General features: G+C 38.5%; 1 protein-coding gene across 17 annotated transcripts in view; it reads right to left on the bottom strand.

Moving 5' to 3' along the window:
- The window catches only part of CC2D2B (coiled-coil and C2 domain containing 2B), a 107,189-nt gene that overhangs the window by 29,105 nt on the left and 62,423 nt on the right, over positions 1-15,661 (bottom strand). For all 17 annotated transcript variants that reach the window (XM_059881986.1, XM_059881992.1, XM_059881987.1 and 14 more), the window contains 6 exons: positions 14,966-15,058; positions 11,177-11,268; positions 7,978-8,148; positions 6,447-6,541; positions 5,542-5,653; positions 1,135-1,231 (listed from right to left, as the gene is read on the bottom strand). In XM_059881986.1, the coding sequence (XP_059737969.1) occupies positions 1,135-1,231; positions 5,542-5,653; positions 6,447-6,541; positions 7,978-8,148; positions 11,177-11,268; positions 14,966-15,058 (660 nt within the window). The remainder of the gene's footprint in view (positions 1-1,134; positions 1,232-5,541; positions 5,654-6,446; positions 6,542-7,977; positions 8,149-11,176; positions 11,269-14,965; positions 15,059-15,661) is intronic.

Raw genomic sequence — 15,661 nt, 5'->3', positions numbered from 1 at the left:
TAGACTCAGAATTTCTGTTAATATTAAAGTTATACACTATTAACCTGGGCTGAAGTAAGGAGCTAGGAAAAAAGAAGGGAGATAAAAAGGACAATTCATTGTGGTTTTTCCCATATACTGTCTTGCTTTCTGCTTCATTTTATGCTTTTCCATCAACCACCTTTCCCTTGCTGTCATAATTATGGATCATGTTGGCTTACTGCCAAGAAATAATGGCATCAGTTACATAGCATCACCAGACATGAATCTGAACAAACTCTGGGAGATGGCGAAGGACAGGGGAGCCTGGTGTGCTGGAGTCCATGGGGTCACAAAGAGTCGGACACAACTTATTGACTGAACAGCCACCACAACAAAGGTTAACGTGGGCCATTTCTTGACTAAGAAAATTCATTGAATGGTCCTCTTGCAGACAGTCCAGTTTAGAAATGTAAAAACCTTGTAAAAGAAAATGCAATATATGCTGGCTCCCATTTTAATCTGATCTCTCTTTTCTTCTAAGAAGAACAAATGCCAGGGAGGTAAGGGTCATAATAGACAATATTGAGATTCTAGTGATCACATGCCAACTAGGAAGCCATGGTATTCAGTTTCTAAGCCCTGAGTGTGTTGCTGCTGTTTACTTGAATCTGGGGAAGCACTGAAGTTTGAAAAAAGCTACCAGTACACCTGATTCCTCTCTTCAGTTCATAGCCACTGCTTTTGAGATTTACCTACATCTCAGTAAACAATGTAAAGCATCTTAATGTACATACTTTTACTATAATATATACATTAAGTATGTATCACAGTATATATCATAGCAAATATGCTTAGTGCAGCAAACCTTGAAAATATGGTAAAGCTTGGCTACCAGGAAGTTCACATGTAGATACAATGTTCAATTGCAGAAACCTAGTTTCCCCAAATTCTTGGTATATTTATCCCTCCTCTTCCTATGTGTGGTTTATGAGCTCTGTTATTTTTGAACTGACTTGTCACATGTCTGATTTTATTTCATGTTGCTCCATATCCTTTTGAGAAAACGTTGTAGACACTGCATCTAAAAGCAAATTAACAAATACGTTCACAGACTTCATTCAGTCTGAACCTAGAATTATTTCAACATTGATTATTATAATTATTCTACTTTACCTCATGCTTTTCAATAATCATTTCATCAAAAATGTTGATATATATATTATCTTTTATTTTAGATAAACTTGAGAAGTTACAATCATGTCCTGGTAAGCTGTAAATAAGAAAACATATTCAGATGTTTAACTGATTTTATAAAATCATTATTCATAAAGGACTATAAAATTACCTGTGTTATTTTCTTTTTTAAAGTGTAAGTTAAGAAAACCTATGTGTTTTCAAGATGACTGTTATCTTTCATTAGACTCAATATCAAAAAATCTACAGACAATAAATCCTGGAAAGGATGTAGAAAAAAAGGAACCCTCCTACACTGTTGGTGGGAGTGCAAATTGGTACAGCCACTATGGAGAACGGTATGGAGGTTCCTTAAAAATCAAAAATAGATTTGCCATATGACCCAGCAATCCCATTTATGGGCACATACCCATGTGTGCGCACACACTAAGTTTCTTCAGTCATGTCCAACTCTTTGTGACCCTACAGAATGTAACCCACCAGGCTCCTCTGTTCATGAGATTCTCCAGGCAAGAATACTGGAGTGAGTATCAGTTCAGTTCTTCACTCGTGTCTGACTCTTTGCAACCCCATGGACTCCAGCACACCGGGCTTCCCTGTCCATCACGAACTCCTTGAGTTTACTCAAACTCGTGTCTATTGCGTTGGTGATACCATCCAACCATCTCATCCTCTGTCGTCCCCTTCTCCTCCTACCTTCAATCTTTCCCAGCATCAGGGTCTTTTCCAATGAGTCAGTTCTTTGCATCAGGTGGCCAAAGTATTGGAGCTTCAGCTTCATCATCAGTCTTTCCAATGAATATTCAGGATTGATTTCTTTTAGGATGGACTGGTTGGATCTCCTTGCAGTCCAAAGGACTCTCAAGAGTCTTCTCCAACACCACAGTTCAAAAGCATCAATTCTTCAGTGCTCAAGTTTCTTTATAGTCCAACTCTCACATCCATACATGACTACTGGAAAAACCATAGCTTTGACTAGATGGACCTTGGGAAAATAATGTCTCTGTTGGGAAAGTAATGTCTCTGCTTTTTAATATGCTGTCTAGGTTTGTCATAACTTTCCTTCCAAGGAGCAAGCGTCTTTTAATTTCATGGCTATAGTCAGCATCTGCAGTGATTGTGGAGCCCGCTAAAATAAAGTCTCTCACCATTTCCATTGTTTCCCCATCTATTTGCCATGAAGTGATGGCACCAGATGCTATGATCTTGGTTTTCTGAATGTTGAATTTTAAGCCAACTTGTTCACTCTCCTCTTTCATTTTCATCAAGAGGCTCTTTAGTTCTTCTTTGTTTTCTGCCATAGGGTGGTGTCTGCATATCTGAGGTTATTGGTATTTCTCCCAGAAATCTTGATTTCAACTTGTGCTTCATCCAGCCCAGCATTTTGCATGATGTACTCTGCATATAAGTTAAATAAGCAGGGTGACAATATACAGACTTGATGGACTCCTTTCCCTATTTGGAACCAGTCTGTTGTTCCATGTCCAGTTCTAATTGTTGCTTCTTGACCTGCATACAGATTTCTCAGGAGGCAGGTAAGGTGGTCTGGTATTCCCATCTCTTTCAGAATTTTCCAGTTTGTTGTAATCCACAGTCAAAGGCTTTGGCATAGTCAATAAAGCAAAAGTAGATGTTTTTCTGGAACTCTCTTGCTTTTTTGATGATCCAACGGATGTTGGCAATTTGATCTCTGGTTCCTATGCCTTTTCTAAATCCAGCGTGAACATCTAGAAGTTCATGATTCATGTAAAGTTGAAGCCTAGCTTGGAGATTTTGAGCATTACTTTGCTAGCGTGTGAGATGAGTACAGTTGTGTGGTAGTTTGAGCATTCTTTGGCATTGCCTTACTTTGGGATTAGAATGAAAACTGACCTTTTCCAGTCCTATGGCCACTGCTGAGTTTTCCAGATTTGCTGGCATATTGTGTGCAGCACTTTCACAGCATCATCTTTTAGGATCTGAAATAGTTCAACTGGAATTTCATCACCTCCACTAGTTTTGTTCATAGTGATGCCTCCTAAGGCCTACTTGACTTTGCATTCCAGGATGTCTGGCTCTAGGTGAGTGATCACACCATCGTGGTTATCTGAGTCATGAAGATCTTTTTTGCATAGTTCTTCGTGTATTGTTGCTACCTCTTCTTAATATCTTCTGCTTCTGTTAGGTCCATACCATATCTGTCCTCTATTGTACTCATCTTTGCATGAAATGCTCCCTTGGTATCTCTAATTTTCTTGAAGAGATTTCTAGTCTTCCCCATTCTATTGTTTTCCTCTATTTCTTTGCACTGATCACTGAAGGAGGTTTTCCTGTCTCTCCTTGCTATTCTTGACAAAACCCTTAGAACATACAAGGCTTCCCAGGTGGCACTAGTGGTAAAAAATCTACCTGTACTGCAGGAGATGTGGGAGACACAAGTTCGACCCCTGGGTCAGGAAGATCCCCTGAAGGAGGGCATGGCAACTCACTCCAGTATTCTTGCCTGGAGAAATCCCATGGACAGAGGAGCCTGGTGGGCTATAGTCCATAGGGTCACAAACAGCTGAACAAGACTGAAGCAACTGAGTACACACGCATAGAATGTACAACACAAAGAATGAATTCTAATGTAAATTGTGGACTTTGTCTCATAATATGGTCCATTTCATAAGAAATGTACCACACTGACACTTAGGGAAGCTGTGTGTGTGTGTGTGTGTGTGTTGAAGGGAGAGGATATGTAAGAATTCTGCTTTCTGCTCAATTTTACTAGGAATCTAAACTCTCTAAAAATGATAAAGTCTATCAATTTGTTTAAAATGGAAGAAAAAGAAACTCAATCTCATTAGAAATCCAGGAATGTAAATTAAATCACAGTAAGAATATCACTTTAGATCCACCATATTAGAAAAATTAATTTAAAAAATATTAAATATTATTGAAGATGTGGCACAATAGGAACTTATATATTGAGAGTGTATATTGGCACAATCACTTTGGGAAAAAAATTGACATTACATAGTAAAGCTGAAGCAATTCCACCCCTGGATATGGATCCTGGAACAGAGGGTTTCAAAGTGTCTCCTGACTAGTAGCATCAGTAACACCTGGAACTTGTTAGAAATGGAATTATGTATCAGCCCTACTCTGCTGCTGCTGCTGCTGCTAAGTTGCTTCAGTCGTGTCCGATTCTGTGCAACCCCATAAACGTCAGCCCACAAGGCTCCGCCGTCCCTGGGATTCTCCAGGCAAGAACACTGGAGTGGGTTGCCATTTCCTTCTCCAGTGCATGCAAGTGAAAAGTGAAAGTGAAGTCGCTCAGTCGTGTCCGACTCCTAGCGCCCCCATGGACACAGCCTACCAGGCTTCTCCATCCATGGGATTTTCCAGGCAAGAGTACTATAGTGGGTTGCCATTGCCTTCTCTGAGCCCTATTCTAGAGCTATTGGATTAGAAACTATGGAGTTGGGCCCAGCAATTTGTTTAAAGAAGCCATACAGGTGATTTCAGTGCACAAAATAGCTTGAGAACTAATGTCTTAAAAAGAAACTCTTAGATGTGTGTTCCAGATAACAAGTACAAGAATGTTCAGAGCAACACTATTCATAATAGCAAAACACTAAAATCAGGCAAATGTGCATCAACAGGGTAAAGGATAAATAAATTATGGAATAATTTAAAGAATAAATAAATTTTAACAGTGGAATACTATAACAAAGTGAAAATGAAGGAAGGAATAGTTATGAATATGGATAAATCTCTAAAAATAATGAAGAATAAAGAAACAGGTTGCAAAAGATAATTCAATTTATATACAGTTGAAAAGCATCCATAAAGAAATAAAACATAGCTAGGGATGAATATCTATGATTTAAAGTCATAAAGAAAGAGAGGGAAGGATAAACACAAGGGGGATACACTTAGATATTGGCACAGTGGAGCCTTCAACGTTCCTGGTAACACTCCATTTTTAAAGCTAAATGGTAGATACACAAATATTCATTTTCCCTCAGAACTTATATTTACATATACATTATATAGGGGCTTCCCTGCTGACTCAGTGGTCAAGAATCTGCCTGCAATGCAGGAGCCACAGGAGACACGAGTTCAATTCTTGAGTCAGGAAGAGCCCCTGGAGGAGGGCAGGGCAACCCATTCCAGTATTCTTGCCTAGAGAATCCCATGGACAGAGGAGCCTTGTGGGCTACAGTTCACAGGGTCGCAAAGACTCAGACATGACTGAAGCGACTTAGCACGCAAGCATACATTATCTATGTAAACACACTTCATAATTTAAAAACTTAAAAATTAAGCCTGTATCAATCATTATTTTTAATAAATGGCTCAAGAAACCAATTCTGTTATTGGTTTATTTTAGAAGTCAAGGAAAAATGGACTCCAACTTACATAAAATCTACTTTAATTTCTTCGTTCCAACATGGATGAGATCCACTGGCAACGCTGGTTTGGTATACAGTGTGCTGAAAGGAAACTTCCACAAAGGGGTGTACAGTATCCTGAAACACATGATAAACCCCGACTAGGTTTTTGTAATATTTTATATAGCTGATAAAAGGTAGAAATTAGTTACTGGCTGATAACTAGATGGTTTGGTTTTTCTAGTTTTTCAAACAACCATTATTTATTCCATTCATTCATTCAATTAAGATTTCATCCTATTTAATATCAGGTATGATTTTTCTAGGATTCAAAAATACATGGATATCGGTAAAGATTTTTATCTTAAGTCTCTCAGGAGAAAACAAAGGACAGTTAAGCAAATAATGGCAATGAAACAAAAGAAATATATTCAGGATATAATAGTTACTCAGGAGAGAGAATGATTAAACTTTGGGGGGTGAGGACAAAGAGAACTTCATAGAGAACACATAGCGTGGGCTTGAGCTTCGAAACATTAAATAGTAGTTCATGTGGCCAGTAACACATGAACATGAAGTGTGGTGGCCATTCCAGGCAAAAGAAAGGGCAAGAATGGAGGACTGCTAGAACGCAGTAGTGTATATGACACTGCTGTGGGGTGGAGGGAAATGTGGCTGACTGATTGGTAGATAACAACCAGATAAATACAGATTTTGGTATACTTTCTAAGGAGCTTGCATTTTATTCTATAGACCCTGAGGGCAGGGTAGTAGAGAATGAAATGGTTAGAATTACATTTTGTAAACAGCACCATCACTATGTTATGGAGAGTAAACTAGAAGCCCAAGAGAGTAGCCCCCGTTAGGGGCCAGTTGCAATTCAGGGAAAACATGATCAAAACTGCGCTTTAGAGAAGTGTTAAATACTTATCTCATTTAAGAGTTCATCTGAGGCTAATGATTTGATTGTTTCTTTATGTCTGAGGCGAGACATGGATGATATCAAATAAGTAGGCATATCCAAGGACCTTCAGGAAAAACAAAATAGAGACATACATTTTAATTAATTTCAATATTTGTTCTGATGCGAGTAGGTGTGTTTTTGCTTATGCTTCTGTGCTGTGTTGTTGGGTTTCTGCTTATGCTTATAGAGATAGATAAGACAGTTACCCTGGATCTTACAGTTTGCTTTGGGTCTTCATATCATAGGGGGTTAGAGATAAATATGTGACAATCACTGCTCTGAAAGAGTAGCTCCTCAGTGCTGAGCTATGGATGGGAACCAGTCTGTGGCAAAGTCTTCACTGATCCTCAGCAAAAAGGGAAAAATAGGGTAGGTAATACTTTGAGTTATATTATTTCTATTTTTGGTGTTATAGTATTCTTTCTTTTACAGATTAATTATTGCAGAAAGTGAAAGTCACTCAGTCATGTCCGACTCTTTGTAACCCCATGGACTATACAGTCATGGAATTCTCCAGGCCAGAATACTAGAGTGGGTAGCCTTTCCCTTCTCCAGGGAATCTTCTCAACCCAGGAACTGAACCCAGGTCTCCCCCATTGTAGGTGGATTCTTTACTAGCTGAGCCACAAGGGAAGCCCAATAAGCCCGATTATTGTAAAAAATGGTAGTAATTTTAAAATGTCCTTATTTCACAAAACAGCCTTGAAATGTGCATTTGTTTTGAGAATATCAAGTGTATCATAAATAAAATCATATTTACAAAACACAGGCAAAACCTTTAAGAGGTTTTAACTGTAGATTAGTAGCTAGTAAGCAAAATGTTTCTCATAGGTAAAATTCACGGGATAAACATAAAATACGAAAGTAGAGCACACCTGTGTTAAATGTAGATAGAGAGGGACACTCAGTATCCCTTAGGTACCTGGGTATGAAACAGTCACAATATATAGATTATATATGAGATTAAATATATGACACTTGATATTGAGGATATACTAAATATTCAGGATGACTTCATTTGACCATTCTGACCCCACATATCCTCTGCCCAAGAAACATCAATAAAACACATCATTCTGTGTGCCTGCAAAAGAGATGGTAAGATCTGATTTTTATAGAAGTCACATAAAATGACAAGTCCAAAATGGAGCCTATTCTCTCCTGTATTCTACTATTCTACTTCCAACACTGTGAGTGGACAGTATAATTGGCAATAGCTGCTTAAGTTTTCAAAATAGGGAATATGGACAGAAGGCATTTATTTAATAAAGCACCCCAAAATATACATGTTAAAGATACTTCAGGCATCTCAAAGTTCTGCAAACTTTTACTACATAGAAATGACAGTTAAGTTTGACTATTCAAATGAAGATTTCAACTCTCATTCAGCTTTTGTATGTAGAGCATCAATAAAGTACAAAGTTTTTATTAAAAAGACAGTTTAGAAATTTACATTTAAGACATTTTTTGTAACTCCAATAATTGGTGCAATTGCCTTACCTATTAACTGTTGTTTTCCTTGTAGGAATATTATAAGCTCTCAGTATTCTGATAAGAATCTTAATATCTCTATCACAGATAGTCTGTACTGCCACTTTTTTCCTTTCTTTCCTCTGAGGCTTTAACTTTCTTCGTTGTTCAAGAAGCTTACAAACTGCATATGTCAACTGGCTAAAAAGTGGTCAATCAGATTGATATAAAATAATAAGATTTGAAAGATAACGATTTTTAAAATTTATTATAAATAAAGTCATTATTCTGAACCATGTTCTCTTTACTGTGTAGGGGAGACAGTTGTCTTAGATCCAAGAAAATAATCTTTTTTGGAGTGTGGAAGGGATTCTGAGTTTTAAGAGAGCATCTGATTGCTCCATGTTCTTTGGGTATATGGTCCAAGAAGAGATAGGGCATGGAGAGGTAATCCCATGAAACATGATGTTATTTCAAAAGATTATTCATTTTTTAGGAATCATTCTCTTGATCATTTTCTACATAGTTCTGAGTAGGAGTTAGTTATAAGTGCTGCAACTTCTGGCAACACAAACCTTTATGGAACCTACATGGAAACACAAAGTTATATGGAATTATAACTTTATGGTCACACTTGTTTTCCTCTAAAGACTGAAAATAAAAACTTCAGACTACCCTACAAAGTTACAGTCATCAAAACAGCATGGCACAAAAAAAAAAAAGCATAGTATTGGCACAAAAATAGAAATGCAGATCAATGAAACAGGACAGAAAGCCCAGAAATAAATGCATGTACTTATGGTCAATTAATCTAAGGAGGCAAGACTATATACAATGAAGGAAAGACAGTCTCTTCAGTAAAGGGTGCTGGGAAAACTGAACAGCTACAAGCAAAAAATGGTATTAGAACATTCTTTGACATCATACACAAAAATAAATTCAAAATGGATTAAAGACCTAAATGTATGACTGTACACTATAAAACTCTTAGAGGAAAACATAGGCAGAACACTGTCATCTTTTTCAATCCCTCTCTCAGAGTAATGGAAATGGAAAACAAAAATAAACAAATGAGACCTAATTAAACTCAAAAGTTTTTACACAGCAGAGGAAACAATAAACTAAATGAAAAGACAGTTCACAGATTGGGAAAAATATTTGCAAATGATGTGACCAAGGGATTAGTCTCCAAAATTTATAAACAGCTCATGATGCTTAACATCATCAAAACAAACAACTCTATCAAAAAAGGGGCAGAAGACTTAAACAGACATTTTCACCAAAGAAGACATATAGATGACCAAGAAGCACATGAAAAGATGTTCAACACTGCTAATTATTAGAGAAATGCAAATCAAAACTGCAAGAAGATATCACCTCACACCAGACAAAATGGCTATCATCAAAAAACCCACAAACTATAAACACTGGAGAGGGTGGGAAAAGAGAACCCTCCTACACTGTCAGTGGGAATGTAAATTTGTGAAGCCACTATGGAGAACAGTCTGGAGGTTCCTTAAGAAACTAAAAACAGAGCTACCATATCATCCTGTAACCTCACTCCTGGGCATGTATCCAGAGAAATACATGGTCTGAAAGGGAACATGCACCCCACTACTCATTGCAGTGTGTTTACAATAGCCAAGACATGGAAGCAGCCTAAATGTCCATATACAGTAGAATGGATTAAGAAGATGTGGCATATATATATATATATATATATATATATGTTTCTTAATATATATATAATGGAATATTACTCAGCTATTGAAAAGAATGAAATAAGGCCATTTGTAGCAACATGGATTGACTTAGAGACTGTCATATTGAGGAAAGTAAGTCAGAGAAAGAAATGTTGTGTAATATCATTTATATGTGGAATCCAAAAAAAGATTCAAATGAACTTATTTACAAAACAGAAACAGACTCATAGACTTAGAGAACAAACTTATGGTTACCAGCCGGGAAGGGTTGAGGGACAGTTAGGGAGTTTGGGATAGACATGTACACACTGTTATATTTTAAATGGATAAGCAATAAGGACCTACTGTACAGCAAAGGGAACCCTGCTCAATATTCTGTAACAACCTAATTAGGAAGAGAATTTGAAAAACAATAGATACATGTATGTGTCTAACTGAATCACTTTGTTGTATGCCTGAAACTAACACAACATTGTTAATCACCTGTACTCCAATGTAAAATGAAAAGTTAAAAAATAAGTTTTCATCATTGACACACTCACATCACGGTCAGTTCGGTTCAGTCATTCAGTCGTGCCTGACTCTTTGCAGTCCCCACGGCCTGCAGCGTGCCAGGCTTCCCGGTCCATCACCACACACACCGCTATATATGACTATTAAATATGAAATAGATAACTAATAAGGACCTATGGATAGTACAGGGAACTCTACTAAACACTCTGTAATGGCCTATATGGGGAAAGAATCTAAAAAAGAGTGGATATACGTATATGTACAACAGATTCACTTTGCTGTACAGCAGAAATTAGCACAACATTGTAAATCAACTATACCCCAATAAAAAGTTTTTAAAATACGTTTTCATTTAAAAACACTTACTCATAGAAGAATTACTTCAAGGTATATTTTTGAATAGAAACCCCTCCCCCAAAATATATCTCAGCATCCTAAACCAATTAAAACCTTCCTGTTAATACTAAGAATCTGCAAGTGGCCCCAGAGTGGTTTCCCAAATATGTAGCATCCCTAATTCCTGTTCCTACCCTTAAGTCTCACAGATAGGACAGTATGAGAATTGAGTTCCTTCAGCAAAAGGCTCCCCCTCAGCTGCTTGTGGATCACAGAGTGCTTATGTCAGTCCTTGCTGAGGATTCAGTTTTGAAAGGGGGAGATTATAGGCTTAGAGCATGGTGCTACCACCAATGATTTTTCCAGAATCAGTCCCAGGACAGGGAGATCTGAGAGCAAAACTAGTTTGGGACAAAGGTGTTTTGCTTTCTTTTTTTTCTTGCCACAAGGAGAGGGTTAAAAACTAAAATACTATACAATTGAAAATATAAATCATACAGATATGTCCAAAATGGAATTTTTAAATTATTAAAAATATTTAAATCACTATATTTCATTTTATGCTTTGTAACTGGATTTTGACATTAATATAAAAAGAGAACTTATTTGAGGACTCTGAAGGAACTAGCTTATAGCTTTATATTTCAGACTTAAATAATAATAATTTTAATATATACCTTGCAGATACAATTTCTTCATAATCAGCCACAATATCTGATAAGTTAAATTTGCTAACTTTGACAATTCTTCTCATTACCAACCTTCTCATCTACAAAAAATATTTTTAAGAAATAAAGAGTTCATATTTTAAGATTAAGTATACACAATGCTACTGGTGTCACTCTTTTGTTACTCTTACTTTTTGTAAGTAAGGAATGGGAAGGGGAATTAGGTAACTGAAAGTATGGTTCGGTTTTCTACCATTATCAAAATCATTTCTAACACTCTCATTATGACCCTCTCATCTCTTTTTCAACCTAACTCAGAGTATTCACATAGACAGAATCAGTCTTCACCAAAGAAGATGATTACCTGTGAATGTGTTTTTACAGCAGTCACTTGTATTCACACAAATCTTGATCCACAAAGAAATGTCATCACATTTCTGTATGTCCTTGGAGTTCATCCTATTCTGACCTTAAGTTCTCATTCTGTCTGCTTGGTTAGATATTCAGTGCTTCAACAGAGCCATTCCCCTAAGCCTATGCTGCTTGTAGAACCCACAGAAATTGGTTCCTCTAAGGACTCTGAAATTCTATATAGTCTAAGGACATTCCTCCCTTTCTACTCTAATCCCATCCTTCACGTCAGGTGTAGACTTTTAGAAATGAAACCAGGAAGAAGCGTGTCTCGAGGCAAATTTCCGCTTTCTGTCCTGCCACAAATCATCCTGGAGATAATTGTGTATACGTGCATGTGTCCTAAGTCGCTTCACTTGTGTCTGACTCTTTACGACCCTATGGACTGTAGCCCACCAGGCTCCTGTGTCCACGGGATTTCTAGGCAGGAATACTGGAATGGGTTGCCATGCTCTCCTCCAGGTGATCTTCCCAACGCAGGGATCGAACCTGCATCTCTTACCTTTCCTGCATTGGCAGAAGGGTTCTTTACCACTAGCACCACCTCGGAAGCTCAACCTAGAGACTAGTGATCTGCTTAAATTATATAGGAAAATGAGGTGGTAGAATGGGAAAAACAGAATTCCTAAGAATTACTCTGCTCTGTGTGTGTGTGTGTGTGTGTGTGTGTGTTACTCTCTTTGTGACCCCATGGGCTGTAGCTCACCAGGCTCCTCTGTCTATGGAATTTCCCAGGCAAGAATACTGGAGAAGTTTGCCATTCCCTTCTCCAGGGGATCTTCCCAACCCAGGGATTGAACACAGGTCTCCTCCATTGCAGGCAGGTTCTTTCCCGTCTGAGCCAGCAGGGAAGCCTGTATGGGCAACAAACTGCTTGCTTTGAAGGTGAACCACATCCCTCTCCCCTCTGACCCCATTATTGTGCTGGAGCCCTCCCTTCCTTCTCTTTCTTTCCCTTCTCCCACCCCTTCTCTCATTCTCTCTCTCTCCTTTGCTCCACTGGCGACACACAGACTGAGCTCCTTGCTGTTCCTGCCACAGGCTACGCATATTCCTTTCTCAGTTTTCACATGTGGTTCCATCAGCCTGCGATGTTCTTCGCCCATGAAAACTCTAACTTTTTGGAGCTTCAACTCCAGCTCCCTCAGCTTTCAGGTCTTTCGTTGGTGTTACCTACTCAGGGGCTTTCCTTGATTATCTTATTTAAAATTGTACCCCACATCCCCACACACACACACACCTGTGCTCTTTTCCAACTTTACTTGTTAGAGCACATATCACAATCTAATACACTAATATTTTGTTCATTATCTGACTTCTCCCACTAGAATGACTAGGAGGTCAAGGATTTTAGTCTCTTTTGTTTACTGCTGTAATTTCAATCTCTAGTATAATGCTTGATTAACAGCAGATGCTCATTAAGTATTTATTGAGTAAATTAATGGAAGGGACAAATTGAGGAGAGCTACAGGCCTCTTAGACACAAATATTTCAGCAAAACTTTATCTAGCAATCCACGAGACTGCTGGGACTTTACTGCTCCAACCCTGGCCTCAGGTACCACTGACCCCAGTAACATAGTAGGGAGTTTAACCCACATAACTCACAATCAGATTTAAACACCCATGGCCCTATGAGGCCTCCAATGTCAAACCACAATTCCAGCACCTATAATTAGAGTCAGTATCCTTCAACTTGTGTGTGAAACTATCTCCGGATAACAAAAAAGTCTTCACAAGGAACTGAAACACAATCACAAAATGTTCTTGACACTCCTTTGCAGGATCCTGCATGAAGTTCCAGAATCCTCAGACACTTGTGCTCTTACCACCTTCCTGATCCTCTGCTCCCTCCTGGGCTTCCTTATCCATCAAAAAGAAGAGAAGGGATGAGTAGGGTATGTGTTCCCTTTCTTATAGGAATACCTCTTTATTTCCTAAGACATAAATCTCATTATTAAATCACCTCAACTCTTTTTAAAAGAAATACGGAGCTGGTAGGGCTTTCCAGGTGGTGCTAATGGTAAAGAACCCGCCAGCCAATGCAGGAGACATAAGAGATGCGGGTTCAATCCCTGGGTCAGGAAGATCCCCTGGAGGAGGGCATGGCAACCCACTAGAGTATTCTTCCCTAGAGTCCCATGGACAGAGGAGCCTGGTGAGCTACACCCCACAGGGTCACAAAGAGTCGGACACAACTGAAGTGACTTGGCACACACACATGGAGTTAATAAAGAAGGTGTAGGAGGGGTAAGGGTGAGTGGGAGAAAACACCTGCCAATGATAAACAGGAAGTACTGACACAGACTAGGATAGCTACAGAGGTCTGCATTTCCAGCATGCTCTCAGCGAACAGGGTACAAACTAGCACAGCACTTGCAGTTTTATCATTTTACTTCAGAAGAAAAGCAAGGCAGGCATTTTTATTGTCTGTTTTTATAAAACAATAAAGCAGGACTCAGTGCATAGATTACTCGCCCAAAGACAAATGGGGAGGTCAGAACAGGTCTGCACATACCTGCCTAGGCCTCATCTAGTCACACAAGGTCACTTCTCTCATGTCTTTACGAGGTATTTGGTGTGTATCTCTTAGATCTTTCCATGGCTCTCTGCTTTCAAGTTATCTTGAAAGGCTTCCCTGGTCCTCTATAGCAAGGGCTATCAATTCTACTCTTGCAGAAATCTTAGAAATCTCCTCAGCCTTGTGGTTTTATTCCTAACCTCATTAACTGCTCAAACGTGTCTCAACATTTCCTGAGTGAAGAGGACAGTGCTGGGCATCATGGATCTATAGATATAGTCCCTGTGCTCTGGAAGCTTAGTGTGGAAGGATGAGGGGTCAGTGCAAAGAAATCAGGAGTGAATTTGATTGAGGGGTTCCACCTCAAACCTGGTTTAGGCTTTGGCAGGGTGTTCTGTAAATATCTGAAGCATGTCTTTCTCTACTATTTTCTGTCTCCTAGCAGGTCCTCCATCTATTGTCCACTGAACTGCTGTGGTGTGTGGCATTATGAGTTGTTAATAAAACTAGGGAATCCAACAAAATGCTGCTGTATTTCTCAAGGTGAATTTTCAGGGTCAAGAAGAGATGGGTGTAAACAGAAAAAGTTGGAATATTCTCTAATAATGAGTTTGCTGTCAACTGAAGTAACTGTTGCATCAATAATACACGTCAACTGTGTACATTTACAGATGGTCAGTAACTAACTCTGAAAAAGAAGTCTGAATGGAACAGAAAACCCCTTAGTGATCAGAAGGAGGTGAGGAGCAACCAGGTCTGCCCGTCTGACTCTCTGGGAAGAGTAGAGTACTATGCTATGCATCCAGCAGACTAGTTTTCACAAAAGTAAATTCAAACACACTGACAATGTTATTTTGTTGTTGTTACCTTTTTCAGAAAATTGGCAGAATTATTCCTTTGTGCAGTAATAGAATTCACATCTGAAATGGACATATCCTTTTCTATCTGACTTTCATATTCCTGTAAGTAGAGAAATTAAATTAGTTTCACTTTTTTTTTGGCCATGCCATGCAACATGCAGGATCTTAGTTCCCCAACCAAGGATTGAAGCCGTGCCCCCTGCCCGCGAAGTGCAGAATCTTAAACCACTGGACCACCAGGGTAATATCCTAGTTTCACTTCTTGAATGTAACAAAGTTTAGCTATGATATGCTGCAATGAAATATTAACTACTCATTTCAGTTTATGTGTAGGAGATATTGGCAACACTCTGGAATTGGGCGGAGAGAATGTTTCTTTAAGATTCTTCCCTCTGAGAATTAGCGAAGAACTGTTATATTTTGTTTTCTTCTAGGAAGAGTTTCATTCATCTTTTAAAACTAAGTAATGATTGAGGAAAAAAAACTGCAATTGAGAAAATGGTAAGAAGATGTAAAGACAACTGAGAACTATTCTTCATGTGCCTATTTACCTGGTATCATTAGAAACAAAAGAAATGGGAACTATTAACATTAGAGTATATATAATGTTCAAGTTGGTGGGCTTTGGAGGTCATAGTCCTGGATTCAAGTTGGCCCTGACATTTACTAACTGTGTGGTTTGGGGAAAAGTTGATTAACTACT

The sequence above is a fragment of the Bos taurus genome, chromosome 26, assembly GCF_002263795.3.
Source record: "Bos taurus isolate L1 Dominette 01449 registration number 42190680 breed Hereford chromosome 26, ARS-UCD2.0, whole genome shotgun sequence".
NCBI lineage: Eukaryota > Metazoa > Chordata > Mammalia > Artiodactyla > Bovidae > Bos > Bos taurus.
This window is presented reverse-complemented; position numbering and strand designations above follow the sequence as displayed.